General features: G+C 43.6%; 1 protein-coding gene across 1 annotated transcript in view; it reads right to left on the bottom strand.

The window, feature by feature from the left end:
• KCNH6 (potassium voltage-gated channel subfamily H member 6) overlaps nt 1-17,400 on the bottom strand; it is a 247,287-nt gene that overhangs the window by 195,035 nt on the left and 34,852 nt on the right. The window contains exon 2 of the mRNA XM_066586673.1: nt 4,700-4,930. Coding sequence (XP_066442770.1) covers nt 4,700-4,930 — 231 coding nt within the window. The remainder of the gene's footprint in view (nt 1-4,699; nt 4,931-17,400) is intronic.

Here is a 17,400-nt window from a genome sequence, read left to right as displayed (position 1 = left end):
TGCCCAATTCTTTTCTGTTTTTTGATAAATAAATGTGTTGGGCAGCTGTCACATTAACGTTATCTTGTAAGAAATCCACTGATGCAACACATTTACTCAGCCCTAGATGAAGCTTTCACAGCATATCATGTAATGACAGAGATAGCAGATAAGCCTTGGTGCAATACAGAACTAGTGAACCTTTCAATAGTAACCATTATATACCAATTAGTTTAGTTGGCTGAGTTCACGACAAAAATTGCACCAATATTTGGTGTCATTTTTGGCATGCAATGTCTTATTTGCACAGGAAAATGGAGAAAGTCCAGCGGCCACATAACGGGACTAAATCACATCCATGTGAAGAAGCCCTCAACTTGTTGTTTATCTGCAACATCTTCAAGTGAGACTATGTGTCAGTAATCCACGACACCCATGCAGATTTCTGATGTAGATTTCCTTTAAAATTCACATGTGATTTTTCCAATGTGGATTTTGATTGTGTGAACTTTCAGTAGCTGAGAGCTGCCTCTGATTGGTCACAGTGCTCAGCCAATCAGAGGCAGCACTCACCCATTCATGAATTCATGAATGGGTGAGTGAGTGGTGCCTCTGATTGGCTGAGAGCTGTGACCAATCAGAGCAGCCCATTCAGCAGGCAGGGATTTTAAATTCCCGCTTGCTGAATACTACCGAAAGCATTTCAGGAGAAGAGCCAGCTGGACGCGGCTGATCTCCGGCAGCTGCAAAAAGGTGAGTATATATATTTTTTACAATTTTTTGGATGCTTTTCAGGGAAGGGCTTATATTTGAAGCCGTTCCCCGAAAGTAATACAGGGCTTGCCGTCAGCCCATTGCTTTCAATGGAGCCAGCTGTATTGCCGGCTCCATTCAATGGGTTAATTCAATGGGTGCACATCGTTCTCCTCAGTCACAGCTGTGACAGCTGTGGCAGAGGAGAATGATCTTTAGTATATGTTCTCAATGGGGTCGGCACTGCTGCCCCCGGCCCCATTGAGCGCATATACAAGAACAATGATTTGCGCACAACGCAGTTACATGCATTCTGCGAATCGTTGTGTCATATAACGGACATGTGACCGATCCCATTGCAAAGCATTGGGTATATATAGACGCAGATCGCAAGCGCATCTGCAAATCGGTCTAAAAAACGCCCGTGTGACTGAGCCCTTAGACAACAAAACTGCATCATAAAGCAGTGAGTAATGCAAGCAAAACATCACAATGTCTGACATAAAGCAAAAAGTCAGGTGCCTGTCGGATTAGCCATGAACCCACTAAACACTGTAAGCGGTAGTCCTCTTCACACCTTGCAGATGGCGCACTTTGCATTAACGCCCATGATAGTACGTTTCCAGGTGCATTCTGGGAGGATTGTCTCCTGGGAGTTGTGATAAAAACAGACACGACCTTGGCATGACAAGCTACAGTCTTTAAATATCATGTGTGATCACTGGGATCCGACTTTAGAGGCGCGATGTGAAAAAGGAAATATACAGCGTGCAATATTTATGTGAAGAATAAAAGACTTTAAATCTAAAATAAAATTGCGTAGGTCGCGGCTCTTTTTGTGCCTTTACATTATACTGCAGGATGTTTCTCTACATACTGATAACAAGTCAGAGATCTGTAACCTCCCTAGAGATAGCGTTTATCACAGCTGTGCCAGATTTATGTCCTTCCTTCTTGTTCTGTATTTTTTTTATTCTGGGTCTTAATTCAAAATTAACAATTAGGCCCCCTTCACACGAGCGTATGCATATTTGTGGAATGAGTTAAAAAAATAAATCTTGTTATTTGCATAGTGCCAACTTATTTTAAGTAATTTATTTATTACCCCCCACCAAGCTGGGTATTCATTTTAACAACCTAGGAAGGATGGAAGGCTGACTCAACCTTGAGCCGGCTACCTGAACCAAGCGGGGACTGAACTCACAACCTTCAGGTTGTGAGCGAGAGCTTAGGACTGCATTTCTGCTACCTTAGCACTTTGCACCACTCAAGGCTTTTTTGCGCATGCATTGGCGTATTTTAGGGTACTTTTTGCCCCCGCAAGGCATGTTCATCGCACCCTCCAAAAAATAAGTACCAATTGAAATGGCTAATTAGTCTAAGGAGTTCCAGATGTGTTCTTTTTCCTGCACAAGTATGCAGTGTTTCACACATCTCCTAGCGTATTTTGACTTCTATGGGGACTTCTGGGGCACAAGAGTGCAGAAAAATAGAGCATGGTGTGTTTTTTCTGCACGACTGAAATGTGCAGGAAAATATGCATACATGAATGAACCCATTGAAATCAATGGATTTTATTTTTTGCGTATTGCACGCGCAAATACGCCCGTGTGAAGGGAGTAGTGGGACTTCTGCATTAATACATTCCCATATCCAGTCACACACAGAAGCCTCCCTTGGGTTGCATTAACAGGCCATCCCCATTGCTCTAATGTTCCTCCTCATGTTCTTATATGATGATACCAGCAACAGCGGCTTGTCGATGCGCGAGTCCCAGTGGTATGAGGTGAAAGGACCACTTAATGCTTCATTCACTGATTAAAATGGATTTCTATAGAAATGCCTGTGTACATACTAGCAGGACATAAAATAGGTCACCGGCTTTACAAACCTCCAGGAATCTCTGCTCTGTAGGGCTAGCAGTCTAATTAATCCTGTAGTCTGTAGATATGGTCAAAACATACTTCAGTCGCTAATCTGCACAAGATATTAGTGCTGCTACTTTATGTGTATGGCCAGTTTTACATGAGCGTACCGTAACACGTCCATAATACGCATCTGTAATACCGCTGTGTTACAGATGACATTCCAACCGTACGCCATCAGTATTGTATCACTGTATTATCTATATTTGTCTCCGTATTTGCAGTCATTGGTTTTATTTTCTATTGGTTGGTACAGATCTATATTTGCCCAATAGAAAGTAATACCAATTAAGTCAAATACAGAGGCAAAAATGGACAAAAGTAGTGCATACTGCATTTATAAAACATGGGAAAAATATGGCATGTAAATAGATTTATGGGGGCCTAACTATAGGGGATGCAGAGGATGCAGTTGCACCCGGGTCCAGGAGCCGTAGGGGGCCCGTAAGGTCACTCTTCTCCATATAGGGAGCCCAGTACTATGAATAAAGCTTTTTTTTTAAGTTGGGGGCGCTGTTACAGGTTTTGCATTGGGGACCAGAAGCTTCAAGTTACACCTCTGCAAAGCCGGAAACACATAATCCGGCCAGGCTATGCTCACCTGTGCATCCACTCGCCGCACCATTTTACCAGTACACCGTACGGGCATTGACTACCACAAATGTTGGTAGGAGCGCCACATAATTTCCACCTGAGTGGCCCCTGTTGGGTCCTGACCACAAGCCCTGCCCTCTTGTCAGTGGTGCAGCCGGTAGAGAGAGGAAATGAGGTGCACTGAGCATCTTATACTATATTTTCAGAGCCCCTGACTGGTTTACTGCACCAAACGTACATCACCAGAGTTCTGTGGTGACCAGTGTTTAGGACATACTTTAGCAGGGGGTATTTTAATTTTCAATATCTATTAGTTATATTACGCTAATAAAATGAAACAGGGCAAAACCCAACTTCCTATTATGTTGTCTCACTTTGGGCTAATGCCCACGGACGGATTTCTGCCGCGTTTTACGTGGCGAATAGCTCAATGTTCACGCTGCGGAATTCTACCGTAGAATTCCACAGCGTAAAAAAAAAGTGACATTCTCTAATTGCCGCGGAAATACGTGCGTCCAGCTTCCATTGTAGTCAATGGCATATAATAGAAAGTATCTCACCTCTTTTGTTGTCCGCCGATCTGTCTGTTTTTAAATGCAATGATATACTCACTTTCCACATACCATTCGGTCCAATGGTTTTCTTTGATAAACAATAGTAGATACAGGGAAGCGTGGATTTTTGTAGTATATTCCTTGCTTTATTACAAATTCATGCTTTACATGGTCAGGCGCGCATAAGAAGTACGCGTTTCATCTTTACAGCCTTGTTCACCTTATTGTAGTCAATGGAAGTCGGCTATCACGCTATATTTCCGCTGTAGCACAGCAAAAGTATCGCGTGATTATGCGTCCCCGCCCCCCGGGAGCCGCGTAATACCACACTGCCGGTGCATCACACACTGTACTGCGCATGTGCACCAGCTTGCTGGGCGGGACACGCACAGCGAATCGGAGAGGTGAGTATGGGGTCTTTGGGGGGCGCAGTGACTGACTCCGCTGCGATACTCCGCTGACGGTGTCTTTCACGGCCGTGGGCATGAGGCCCTTGAGTGGTTTGATTTTTGGCTACTTCTAGCAGGTTTTTTTTTTACTTAGTATCTGACAGCATATCTCCTGTTTTTTTTGGACAGTCAAAAAGTGACACTTATGGCTCTTTGTGTGGGAGAGTGCAGAGTTATACACTTGAATAGTTTTCATTAAAATGTTAGTGCAAAAATCATAAGAATATAGAAATTTTTAAGATCCAGACCACACCATATGATGGATTAATATACAAATATGACCAATATAGATGAATTATGGAACAATATAACAAGTTTATTAATTCAAATCCCATTCCTAGCTCAAAAAGGGGCGAAGAGGAACTTGAGTCAAAAGTAGGGACTGTCCATTCGAAAGAGGGACACTTGTGAGGTGTGTCTTACAGTAGGTGTATAGTTTCCATACCTTCTTTCCTGTAGTATAAGATCTCCAGCTTTCGCTCTTCAGCTCCTAGTAGGGCCTGAGTAAGTTGTGTAATGCTGTTGTGGGTGGTTTCTGGACCCGTTAGAAAGTCACAAGTACAAGGTCTCTGCATAACCTCCACCCTAGAGTAGCCAAACATGTCACAGAAGCCATCGTTGCAATAGATTATAGCACAGTTGTCCATCTGGGCGTTGGCTATCAGGAACTTTCGACCTGCAGAGAAAGAGACAGAATCAAATATAATATTTGTTTTAAATAACATTGCACTCTCTAATTAAAGACAAGCAGCATTTGGTTATACTGATGCAACATTTCTGTTTTCTTTGCAAAGGCACCAGGTAACTGTGTCTACGGGACCTGTAGAAACACAGTGTGCCAGCATACAGAGTTTGGTGTGTACATGGACAAATAATTTTTCTCCTTTAAATAAAGGGGCTCTCCGGTCCTGGGATAAATTTTGGTGGGGAGAGTAAGGTCACGTTCTACCTTTCCTTTGGGGCATTCTGCTGTGGATTTGGTTATTGGCCTCTTCTTCCCTGATGCCTTCATCAGTTCTCCGACTGCCTGATGTACACTGTGCATTGGTAGTGTCTTAGACTACTGATGCCCTGCACCTGCTCTCTGATTGGCCAGTGTGGTTCATGTGAGCAGCTCTGTCTATTCTGAATGCAACGTGAAGTGCTTCAGAGGGCCGATGCACAGAGTGCACCAGCAAGTGACAAGACAGGAGATGCCATCCTGGATCCGAGATGGGAGAGTACATGTTCTTTTATTATTATTATGGATCACCTACGGCTGTTTTTGTGTATGACGATGTACTTGGCAATTGTTGTACAACTGTTTTTGAAAAATAGAAGTGCAGTATTAATGTCTGTCTAGGAAGGTGTAGTATTGTAGGGTTAAAGTATTTATATTTAATATACAGTGTATGTGTTACACAGTGGGTGTGGTCCATCTGTGCTACTGACCAATTTAACTTAGAGCATCACTGTTTTTTGTCCTTTAACCCCTCCCAAGTAGATTCTGGTCTTAGCTGCAGGGACCCGCAGGCCCTTAACTCAAAAGTAGTCTTGGTACAGTGGCAGTTGACACAAACAGGTCAGACGCCCCATAATGCAATACCAGAGGGACAAATAGAGACTTAGTCGATTGCACAGGCCGATATCAGGAGAGGTAGAGTTTTCGTGTAAATGGAAAGATGAACATAGAGCTTATCTTTCCAAAGTTATCTTTTATAGTTAGGTTACGTAACAATCAGATAAATCCTAGTCAAAGTACTGAGGTCATTGCAGAAGACAGAAAAGCTGGGTGAACACTCAGCTCCTGGATCAAAACCAGGAGTCATTGTTCAGGCACCCTTCATTACCCGAGAGAGTTCAGAATTGGCCATAAGGACAGAAAAGATGAGTGTATGCACTAATCCTTTAATAAGGTATATATACCCTACAGGTGGCAGCGACAAATGCAGAGGCATTGTAGCATCTGCATCATAGATAACGGAGGTAACGCTGACAGCTGCAACCAGCAGGAGAGGAACCACTGGCCGTAGTCAGCAGTCATAATTAAAGTAGTAATGACCTCTTGTCCATGAGTCCTTGTGTGAGTGTGTTACATGCTCCACCCCTGATCACATGACAGTGATGTCATCACAGGTCCTAAAGCATAAAACATGCAGAGCCTGACAGCACCCGTATGCTTACAGGACCTGTGATGATGTCACCGTCATGTGATCAATCACCTGGGCTCTAACCTCCACCCCTGATTACATGATGGTGATGTCATCACAGGTCCTTCACTTTATTAAAAACCTGCAGAGCCAGACAACAATTGTGTTCTTATAGGATCTGTGATGATGTCACTGTCATGTGATCAGTCAGTCACCTGTGTGGAAGGAGTCTGGTGTCACAATGTATGCAGGACTCTGCTGTGTGACATGCAGTTTATGTGTCCCACCAGGATGTATTCAGAGAGTGTATGGAGCAGAGCCGTGCATGTGTGAGACGGAGAAGCAGAGCCGTGTGGGTGTGAGACGGAGGAGCAGAGCCGTGCATGTGTGAGATGGAGGAGCATGTGATCAGTCGCCTGTGTGAGAGGAGTCCAGGGGGGAATGAGTGTGTGCAGGACTGCTGTGTCAGTTGTGATCCCTGTTGTATGGGATGAAGAATGTATGTAGCACAGCAGTATGTGTGACACGGACATGTAGCAGAGCTGTGTGTGTGACGTGCCTGTAGCAGAGCTGTGTGTGTGTGACACGTGCATGTAGCAGAGCTGTGTGTGAAACGCGCATGTAGCAGAGCTGTGTGTGACGTGCATGTAGCAGAGCTCTGTGTGTGTGTATGTGTGTGTAACATGCATATATGAAAGCTGTGGGTGTGTGACGTGTATGTAGCAGAACGGTGTGGCGCATTGCACCACCAAAAACACTGGTACTATAATTTCCTAATAATTACTAGTAGAGTGACTCGGCAATTTAGAAAGTGAGATTATGATGCAGTAGATAAAGGAAGAAGTAGAGTGTCCTATAGAGCCAGCCAACCAGCCAGCCTACTGAAGTGGTTGAGGCCATCACCATCATGGATAGATAAAGAAAAGACCTGCTGAGCGAGGAAGTGGCCACTGAGAATGGAGGAGCGTCCAGACCACTGGGCACGAAGACCATACGGTGTGTGGGAGGAGAGCAAGTCTTCCTCCTCGCCATTCCCTGGAGACAAAATTGGTGTTGCAAAAGTTTTTGTAGATGAAGATGGAAGAGGAGTCCTGGTGGACCATCACTGCTGTGGGAGACCAAGCGCTATGGAGAGAATACTGGTATCCATTGTGAGTGCACTCATTCCTCCAGTCAGGGGGAGAGTCTTAAAGGAGATGTCCCGAGGCAGCAAGTGGGTCTATACACTTCTGCATGGCCATAATAATGCACTTTGTAATGTACATTGTGCATTAATTATGAGCCATACAGAAGTTATAAAAAGTTTTATACTTACCTGCTCCGTTGCTAGCGTCCTCGTCTCCATGGAGCCGACTAATTTTTGGCCTCCGATGGCCAAATTAGCCGCGCTTGCGCAGTCCGGGTCTTCAGCTTTCTTCTATGGAGCCGCTCGTGCCAGAGAGCGGCTCCGTGTAGCTCCGCCCCGTCACGTGCCGATTCCAGCCAATCAGGAGGCTGGAATCGGCAGTGGACCGCACAGAAGAGCTGCGGTCCACGAAGGTAGAAGATCCCGGCGGCCATGTTCAGCGGTAAGTATTGAAGTCACCGGACCGCCGGGATTCAGGTAAGCGCTGTGCGGGTGGTTTTTTTAACCCCTGCATCGGGGTTGTCTCGCGCCGAACGGGGGGGGGGGGTTTAAAAAAAAAAAAACCCGTTTCGGCGCGGGACATCTCCTTTAAGCTTTATAGGACTATTCCAAAGGGTTAATGCTTGTGAATGGAATAACGTTGGGCACCATTTCAAGTGCAAAGCCTTGCATAGTTATATGATAGGATGATACAATGTTTATAGATTTATTACGGATATAATGATACGGCAAGGTACAAACTGTATCCTGAAAGTAATGTCTGATAGTAAGCTTCATTGCACATCCTGAGTTATATGCGACACACAGTAATAGAGCCACGGACAGCAATATACTATATACAAGGCTTCCACGCTTTTACCGGAAAAGTTCTGATATTTGGATTCTGAGAGGTGCGGGCTAAATGATTAAACTAAAATAAGTTGCAAGAAGTGTATATTTGAGAGAAGGCTCCCATGCATATAGTATGTATGGTGTCCGCTAAGTGTGTGTAGCTAACCAGCCTCCATACACCCTTGGCAGAAATAAAAATTCCAACAGCTGCCAGTATGAGTGTAGGTTTTTGAAATTATGGTTTGAGCCCCATATGCATATGGATCGGAACTATGTAAAACCGTGTTTCCAAAATTGTATAGAATAGGAATATATGTTGAAGGCCCACAACAACACGTGCCTTGCTCTGCCACTGGAGAGAACTGAGTAGTAATGTGCAATGCAGTATAATGTGAATAGCAGTTTGGATTTCAGTGAATATTTAGTTACTGTAGCTTTAAGAAGAATGTTGTATGATATGGATATGTAATATTATTGTTAAAACACTTTAGGCCCCCTGCACACGGGCGGAAATTCAGCGGCGGGATTTCCCACAGAATTTCCGCCTGTGGCCGCCTGCATAGGATTGCATTACAAAATGCAATCCTAGACAGACGACTGCGATTTGTACGCGTGAAAATACACACGGAAAACAAATCGTGGCATGCTCTATTTCTGTGTGGGTCTCGCAGGGGCCCGCACAGAAATGTCAGTAGTGACGAGCGGGCTCCGCTCTGCGCATGCGCCCGCACATCACAGAGCCGGAGCCACGGGAGCAGGTGAGACCCGCACTGGTCACTGCAGGGATGCTGGTCGTATCCCGCTGCGAGAATTCCCACGGGGGATCCGGCCCGGCTGTCTGCAGGCGGCCTTAATTACTGAACCTTCTCATACAGGGATGAAATGTAGATTATTTTTGAAGCTTAGAAAAAAAAATTTTTTTGATCAAACGTTCGGCCTCCTTCTTTCACCACCGTGTCATCACAACATCCACGTCTCACCTCTTTCATTCATTATTCTGTGTTTCCTTGTATTTAATATTACTGCATGGATACATTTATGCATTCTAGAATAGAAGAGTCAAAGAAACTTTGCTGTTTGGCTCTCGGCATGTGGTCGCTATAAAAATGTTTATTCGGGTTATTTTTTTCACTTTTGCTAAGACAAGAAAGGGTGGTTTAATGTTTAAAATGATAGTTTTCATCTTTATAGTTTAAATAATTAATAAATGCCAGCGGCGCAGCGTGCTTATTAAGCGGGCACAGCATGCTAATTAAGACGTGACATCATGGAAGAGGATGGTGCCTTAGCAGATAGAGATAAATTGTTAGTGCATACTATTAGAGGGCTCTGTCGTGCCGATGACTTCCTAGTTTCCAAGAGAGATCCCCTATGTATCTAGTTTGACGACAGCGATGAGAGCTGTATTTTGCAAATAGTCTTGTTTAAAATTTCCTACCATTTGGTGTTTACAGCTCCTAGGGTGCTTTCAAACGAGCGGAATATTTTGTTCGAGATACACTGAAAGACACAGCTTAATCTGCAGCTAGCAAAATCTATGTGCAGTCTCATCATGCAGTCATACTCTAATCCGTCTTCTACTGTATGCTGACATACTAAATGTATGTTTAGACGAAGTAGGGGACAGATAGTAGTGTGTTATGGCTATAAGATCTGACTAGGTTTGTTTGTAGTGTGTAACTATGGAGACACATAGGATATACACTGAATGGCCCCTTTAATAGAAACACCAAGCCTTTCACAATTAGAGCTTCCCTGTATGGAAATTAGACCCGTGACCCCGGAGTGCAGCACAAAATCACGGGACAAGTTTTCTGTGGATCCGTTTCAGTGTGAATCCACATTAGATGGGAAAATCCAGCGATCTGTGCGACTTCTAATGAGGCCGGTCATTGGTGCTAGACTAGCCAGGGTCAGGATGACACTGCCAACCACATGGGGTTTCTCATGTAATGCTGTGGAGAGTATACAGAGAATGGTGTGATTAATGAAAAACATCCAGCGAAAGGAAATTCTATGGACGGAAACAAGTCATCGACAACAGTGGTCAGAGAAGGATGTCAAGAAGTAAACTGTAGCCGAATGCAACGCTGGCGCTCTAACTAAAGAGTCTGAACGCACAACTCATCATTCCTCAGCACGGATGGGCTATAACAGTTGGCAACCAGTTCTTACACCATTGCTGTCTATGAGAAACAAGAAGGCGAGACTCCAAGGGGCAAAATAGCGCAAAAATTGTATCACTGAGCAGTGAAATACATCACCTGAATCCAGATTTCTGTTGTACAGAAATGATGGGAGGTATGGGCATATCCTATACCTTCCCTGGACAATCCCACGCCTCCACCCATTGTTCTGGTGGAGACAAGATGCACCAGTACCAGACCTAGGTGCAGCTTCCTTTTTCTAAAGTCTAAATATAGGACTTGTCCACCACATTCATCTCTCTAGAACTCTGGACATCAAAATGACATAACTTTGACACATTTACTAAGACTGGCAGTGTAAAAAAGCGGATACTAAGAGTAACTTGCTCAAGGTGCAAGACTATGACATTATATTATACATGTAGTGTGAGCTGATGACCAGATAGATATATGGCAAGATTATAATGAATACTGTTATTACTGAACATCAAGGTCTCCCACTCATAGGGATTCATTCACATGGAGCAGTTGAAGTGCAGTTAAAACTGCATCGTTTTGCCTGTTGTAATAGGCTGTATAGGTTTTAAGGTGCTATTACACTGCAGCATTTCTACCCTGCAAAACGCTGATTGCGGTGGGCACTTGGACTTGTCATATTAGTTGAACTGACAAGTGCAGGTGCTATTAAAATAAATCTTGTTATTTGTATAGTGCCAACTTATTTCACAGCACTTTCAGGTAATTTATTTATTACCCCCCCCCCCCCCAAGCTGGGTGCTCATTTTACCGACCTCAGAAGGATAGAAGGCTGAGTCAACCTTAAACCGGCTACCTGAACCATGTGGGAAATGAACTCACAACCTTCAGCTACAATCAGCCTAAGGCCAGGCTCACACCACACAGGCAGATTTCAATTGCCGAATCCGCGATCGGTGTCTGCGCAGAGGATCTTCAGCAAAACGCATATATTCAAAGGCGTGTAATAGCAGCCTTATTAAAACTTGAACCAATTGGATTAAATGATCACATCTTTATCTCTGGACATGACTCTTTCATGTGATTTACATTGATGTTACAAGAAGCTGGTATGTTTGAGTTTGATCGTCACGGCGTTAAGGTTTATGCATTTATGTCTTAACCTGTCTTACAAGGTGTTTTTGTCTCCATAGTAGCGTGCATTGTCTGTAAGTGTACTGTGCTAAGGATAGACCACATTCACAAAAATAGTCTTGAGGAACGCCACAAAGCTGAGTCATTTTTGGTAGAATAATTTCCTACTTTCCGCCTTTTTGGAGCCTGTATCTGACAGCTGTTTGTTTCAGAGTTGTTTTTCCCATTTTCGGAGCATTTTTTTCTCTCTTTAGTTGCTGTGAAACCAATTCATGCTTTTGCTCTCCTTATACTGAATCATTTACTTCAGATAATATTGATGTTCTCCAACAGACCGATCTTCTGTGCACTGTAGACAAAGCAATAATATTGGCTTCCTATGGAGCCCCAGTCACTTGGAATAGAGAAATTTCACAGACCACTAGAGAGCTGTATGGGTGAGGGCGCTTTTACATGGGGCGAGCTATGTGTTTAAACAGAACATTAGTGCTACTATACGGGCTTTAACGACGCTTGTGTAATAGCAGCCTTAGGGCTCTTTCACACAAGCATAGGTGTTTTTATGTTTTCACGTCCACGCCGTCTATTGGCATGAATGCATATTTTTCCGCGATCACGGCCAGCGTTTTCTTGCCCATTCCCGTGACCGTGAGAGTAGTTTTTAGCAAAAGAAAAAACGTTGCATCGCGGAAAACCCTCGCTCTGCAAAAATCCCCAGGATGTCTTCCAATGCCTGTATAGAGGCACCTGTAATTTTTTTGCAGCATTGAACGCTGCTAAAATGCCTCCCCCTCCCTTTCTTAGTCCAACTCCCATAGGAGTCTGTGGGAGTCGCCGCCGTATATCGGGCAAAAGATAGTTCCAGAACTATCTTTTTGTCCATCGTATATGCATCATATTTCGGTTGTGTATGTTCCAATTTTCACGATTCAACGTTTTTACGCACTGTATATTCGCCCGTGTGAACGGATGCATTGGAAACCAATGCCTCAGATTGTCGTATTTATTGGGCAGGCGTAAAAACGTCACCATTTATGCGGTCACGTGAATGAAGCCTCACTCTGAAAAACTGCTAAAATCTGTCTTGGAAACGAAATGGGCGAACAACTGACTGGTTGATTAGATAGCCTACTCACCATAGTAATCAATGGAAAAGAAGGGAGGAGGATCCAAGTGAGAGAAAAGCAGAGAGGCTGGCATAGACATGCTGCTGCAGCTAATAGTAAGTGTTTTACTGAAATGACATCTACACTACTCAGTATTTCGAAGTATATGCCCTCCCTGCTGCTGCCTCTCTGTATATAACAGATAGAAATAGTGAATCATGATCTTGTCTTCTCTATGTATGCAGCCTATAGAGACATCATGGCAGCTAGTCTGCACCCACCAGCTCATAACTAACTAACCACTCCAGCTGTCAGATGTTTAAAGTTGCTATGATAGGGTTTTTACACACCAAGTGATATTTGAAAAAAATGCTGCAGTTTTTTAGTCAAAGCCAGAAGTAGATTCAAAAGGAATGGAAAATATACAGAAAGGACGTCTACTTCTTCTGCCTGTTGGATCCACTTTTGGCTTTGGCCCAAAAAGCTACATAAAAACAACAGTGGCATTTTTTCAAAAAGTACTGTCTGTGAAACTGTTCTCATTACGGTAGCCCAAGATTGAAGAAGAATAAAGGTGCTTTAAGTGCCCCACAGCAGCCCCAATGATTATTGCACAGGAGTGATGACTGCTCAGTAAATGGAGGTGGAGCATGCTGGAAATCTCTCCCGAATGACCACCTCCATTTACAGCAAACCGGTGTCAAATCTGTTTCCTGAGATCTGTTGTACTATAGGTTCTCTGGAGCTTTCCTGCTCAGTTGTAGGGATTGTGCTGGCTGGGTGTGTGTCTCCAGTCAGCCAATCACTCCAGGTCAGTATACATATAAGCTGCCTTCCCAGGTGTGGGTGTGGTCAGCTGTCTCTGTTCTCATTCTCTCTCTGTGTTTTGTGAGCATGTTCTATGAGTGGTGGCTGCAAGAAAGGTTTGTGTCTTGGGCTTTTGTTTGATTATGTCACTGGACTCCTGGTTAGTGTAGGGACTGGCAGTATTGCCGGGAGCTGTGACGTGGCCCGCTAGCTTCTATATTTCGGCCAAAATGTCAACAAATAGCTGGCATTTATAGCATTAACATCTGCTAATAGTGCTTGCGTATTGACTGCTGTATGGTGTGATTTTGGCACTGTGTGTCTTCTTATACTGTCCACTTGTCCCTGTCGGTGGTGGAATGTGTAGGCGTCTCAGCCTGGATATGTGGTTTTAGAGGCAGCAAGGGCCCATATCCAAAGACTGCTGGGCCGCCCCCTATTGGGGTGCTGTGCCGGCTCTGGTAGGTCCTTGGTCATCTTCCTTTGTAGAAGATAAGGAAAGGTGTTGATCAGTGGTTGTTTTACCTGGTGTTCCCAACCTGGTAATATTTGTGTGAGTCCGGTGATCACTAGCCCACACGAACATAACAGGTAGTCATTCATCAATAAACAACTGTCTGTTTACACGGCTAATAGTCATTTGGTTTTTAGGTGATTTAAAAACCAAGTGACTCTGACAAATGAGCGATTCACGCTCACTTGCCCTGTTGGGTCCTGTGTTTACATGGGACAACAGTCACCCGTAATCGTTCTTTTGGGACCTTACTCGGGGACTGTTGACCGATGTAAAAGTACCCTAATTCTTTGATTGCCATGAAGATGGGGAAAGACTGAACTGACTAGGTGACAATCTTAGCCTCATCCAGTGAAATGTGAGCACGAAGGAAGTCTAAATCACGATTTTTGTTTTTGGTTGTTAGTATGCTGTTAGGGCTCGGTCAGACGAGAGGAGATCCGCATGGAAAATAAAATGCACCACGTGTGCGGGCAAACATCCGAACCTACCAAAGATAGAACATATGGGTGGCAATGGACGTGGTCATGGGGAATTTTTCTGCACGTGGTGCGTTTTTTTTCCGTGAGGATCTCCGCTCATCTGACTGAGCCCTTAATGTGCAAAGCTAGAAATTCCAACTAATTTCGTATTAAAAAATCTTTAAACCCAGTGAGGTCTTCCACCACCAAAGTAAAGATCCAGGGACTAAAAGCTGACACCTGCTATTAAGTAATGGCAGGGAGTTTGGCTGGACAGATATAAAATGTTCTTCGCGCAGTTACACCACTAGTTTATACTTTTCAGCGCTATGAATGTCTTCTAGAACCTAAAAGCACCTAGAGATGTTTACTAAAGCCTGCAATCCATAACCACAAGTGGACCGAGCCCTTAATGGAGAAACGTGAGATCTGTAATTGCTACTTATTGCTTGTCCTCACATCCTATTTATTTTTTTCATAATGTAATTATATTTGTTTCCATTTCACGCTAATAGACATTGTTCTTCCAGGGTGAAAGAAAGTAGTTTGGCAAAGAGAACATGTCTAAAGAAAACACGTACTGTATCAGACAATACCAATAAGCGGGAAAGTGCTACAGAACAGGTGACACTCGGGAAAAGCTTACGGCACTGCTATTACAATATCATTTCTGTTACAGCTTGTGCTGGGGCAGATTGCCTGGAAAGTGTGGATTTCTGCACATGATCTATGAGCATAATCCTGGGCATGGATCATGGGCTGCAGAGGAAAACATGTTCAGGGACACTGCTGCTGGAGAGAAACCTATATTCATCACACACCCATGCAAGTTTAAGGGATCATGCATACGGGTGTATTAGGGCCATTTGACACTAGCGTTATTCGCTTAGCTATTCTGTCATAGGAAAAAAACATATCTTTTTTTTTTTTACATTGTAGTCAGTGAAAGATGGAAAAAACAGAAATCACTTAATTTTCATCTGTTTTTTCCTTCCTGTTTATGTATCAGGTTTTATTTCGGAGCATGCACAGGAAACCAATTCATATAAAATGCTGAAAAACGGAACACTCTTTCCGTTTTTTTGAAGGATCTGCCATAAAAAGCAGAGATACGCTTTTCATTCATTTCTGTTAGTTAGACTTCCGTTACAGGATCCACCAAAAAACGTTTGTGTGAATTCAGCTTTACTGATCTGTTTTGCAAGGATCCATAATTCAGCACTCATAGAAGTCTATGGGTCATAACTTTACTTCCGGTTCTGTCAAGATCAGTGAATACTGACAACTGTAGTCTAATTTGTATTGTGGTCTTAAAGTGACTGTCTGGTCCAGAAACAAAATTCAGCCAGGAACTGGAGGGGGAAAGCTGTGTTACCTGGTGCTGTCCTATTCCTGCTTTGGCCACCAATCGTGCTGTTCCTGGAACCACAGTGTGCGCTGAGAAGTAATAGGAACTCTGCGGCCATATTGGACATATGAAGAGGAGCCCCAAGAGCAGGCAGATTGACAAATGAACAGGGAAGAGGACAGCACCAGTTAAGGCCTCTGCGATTAGGGCACTGCAATTTTCAGCCACCCTAATCGCAGCCGAAAATTGCATGAACAAGGGGTTTCCGCGACCAAGTCGTGGCAGCATATCACTTTTTCTCGCCCATTCAGACGGCCAGGTGCGGCGTGTATACGGCCGTAACCAAGAATACCGTCCGCCGGTGTGAGAGAGTTCACCTCTGCCAAACTCCCTCCGACTCTCCGCCCCTTGCTGTTTGTGGGCAAGCGGAGAGGACGGGATAGCGTGGGAGCTTAGCATAGCTAGTCGTGCTAATCTTCCTCCCCAGCCTTTGGGAACTGCTGGCAATGGGAGGAACTTTAGCAACACGAGCCACTGCTAAACTCCCTCCCGCTTTCCTTCTCTAATGGTTCTCATAGGCTCCCATAGCAGTCTATGGGAACGGCTGGCGTATTCCGGCAAAAGATAGGAGAAGACCTATCTTTTCCGGACGGCATACAAGCGGCCGGCTGGAATGCGCTGCATATGCACTATCTTTTCCGGCTTGCCAATTTCACACACCAGAAAATCGCCCACCTCAACAGATGCATTGTAATCCAATGCTTCAGATGGTCGCAATTTTCAAACGGCGTTTTATTGCTCGTGTGAAACTAGCTTTAGCCTTAGAATTTTATATTTAATGTTGTGTTGTAGACATTGTTGTATAGCTGCAAATTTATAACGTAACTTAATAAATCAAAATAAATATGTAGGGGAAATTTATGTCAAAAATTGGTGTAAATCATAGCAGAAATCTATGCCATCTGTATGCTGTGAGATTTCAGTTTGTGGCGTACAGACCGGCCACATATGCCAAATGTATATGTGCCATTTAATATATTTGGCGCATCTTCCTTTAGCAGCTTTAGATTAAGACTGACATGAAATGTTGGTTTTAATAAATACCGTTCTTAATCTTTGGGTACGGGACTTTTTATTTTAACTTTTTATTAGCACTTATGGTAAAACAGACAACATGTGTGCTAAAAAGGAGGAGTTGAGCTAGAACAGAGGAAATTGCTTTGTAACCATATCAGCGTCCGATACTTACATTATAGTGTGAATTGTGTTTCTTGTACCTAAAATGTGGGCATATAATTTATTTTTTTACATATACCTACATAAAAGCATTCACCCAAAATTGTAGTGAAAACTGTCTTCTAGTGGGGTGTTCCTTTCAAAAAAGAGGGTCAGTATATAGGATAGAGGAAAATTAAAAATCTGCCACATAGAGAAAAACATGATTATAAGAAAACTGGCTCACAGATTATGACGGGAATGAATACGAAGACGACTAGTTCACGTTAACCTTGTACTGCATTATCTCCAAGATCTAATTCAGATAGTTATTTCAGTCATACAGATAGGT

Source organism: Eleutherodactylus coqui, chromosome 13, assembly GCF_035609145.1.
Source record: "Eleutherodactylus coqui strain aEleCoq1 chromosome 13, aEleCoq1.hap1, whole genome shotgun sequence".
Taxonomy (NCBI): Eukaryota; Metazoa; Chordata; class Amphibia; order Anura; family Eleutherodactylidae; genus Eleutherodactylus; species Eleutherodactylus coqui.
Note: the sequence above shows the minus strand (reverse complement) of the source record. Positions and strands in the feature narration are given on the sequence as shown.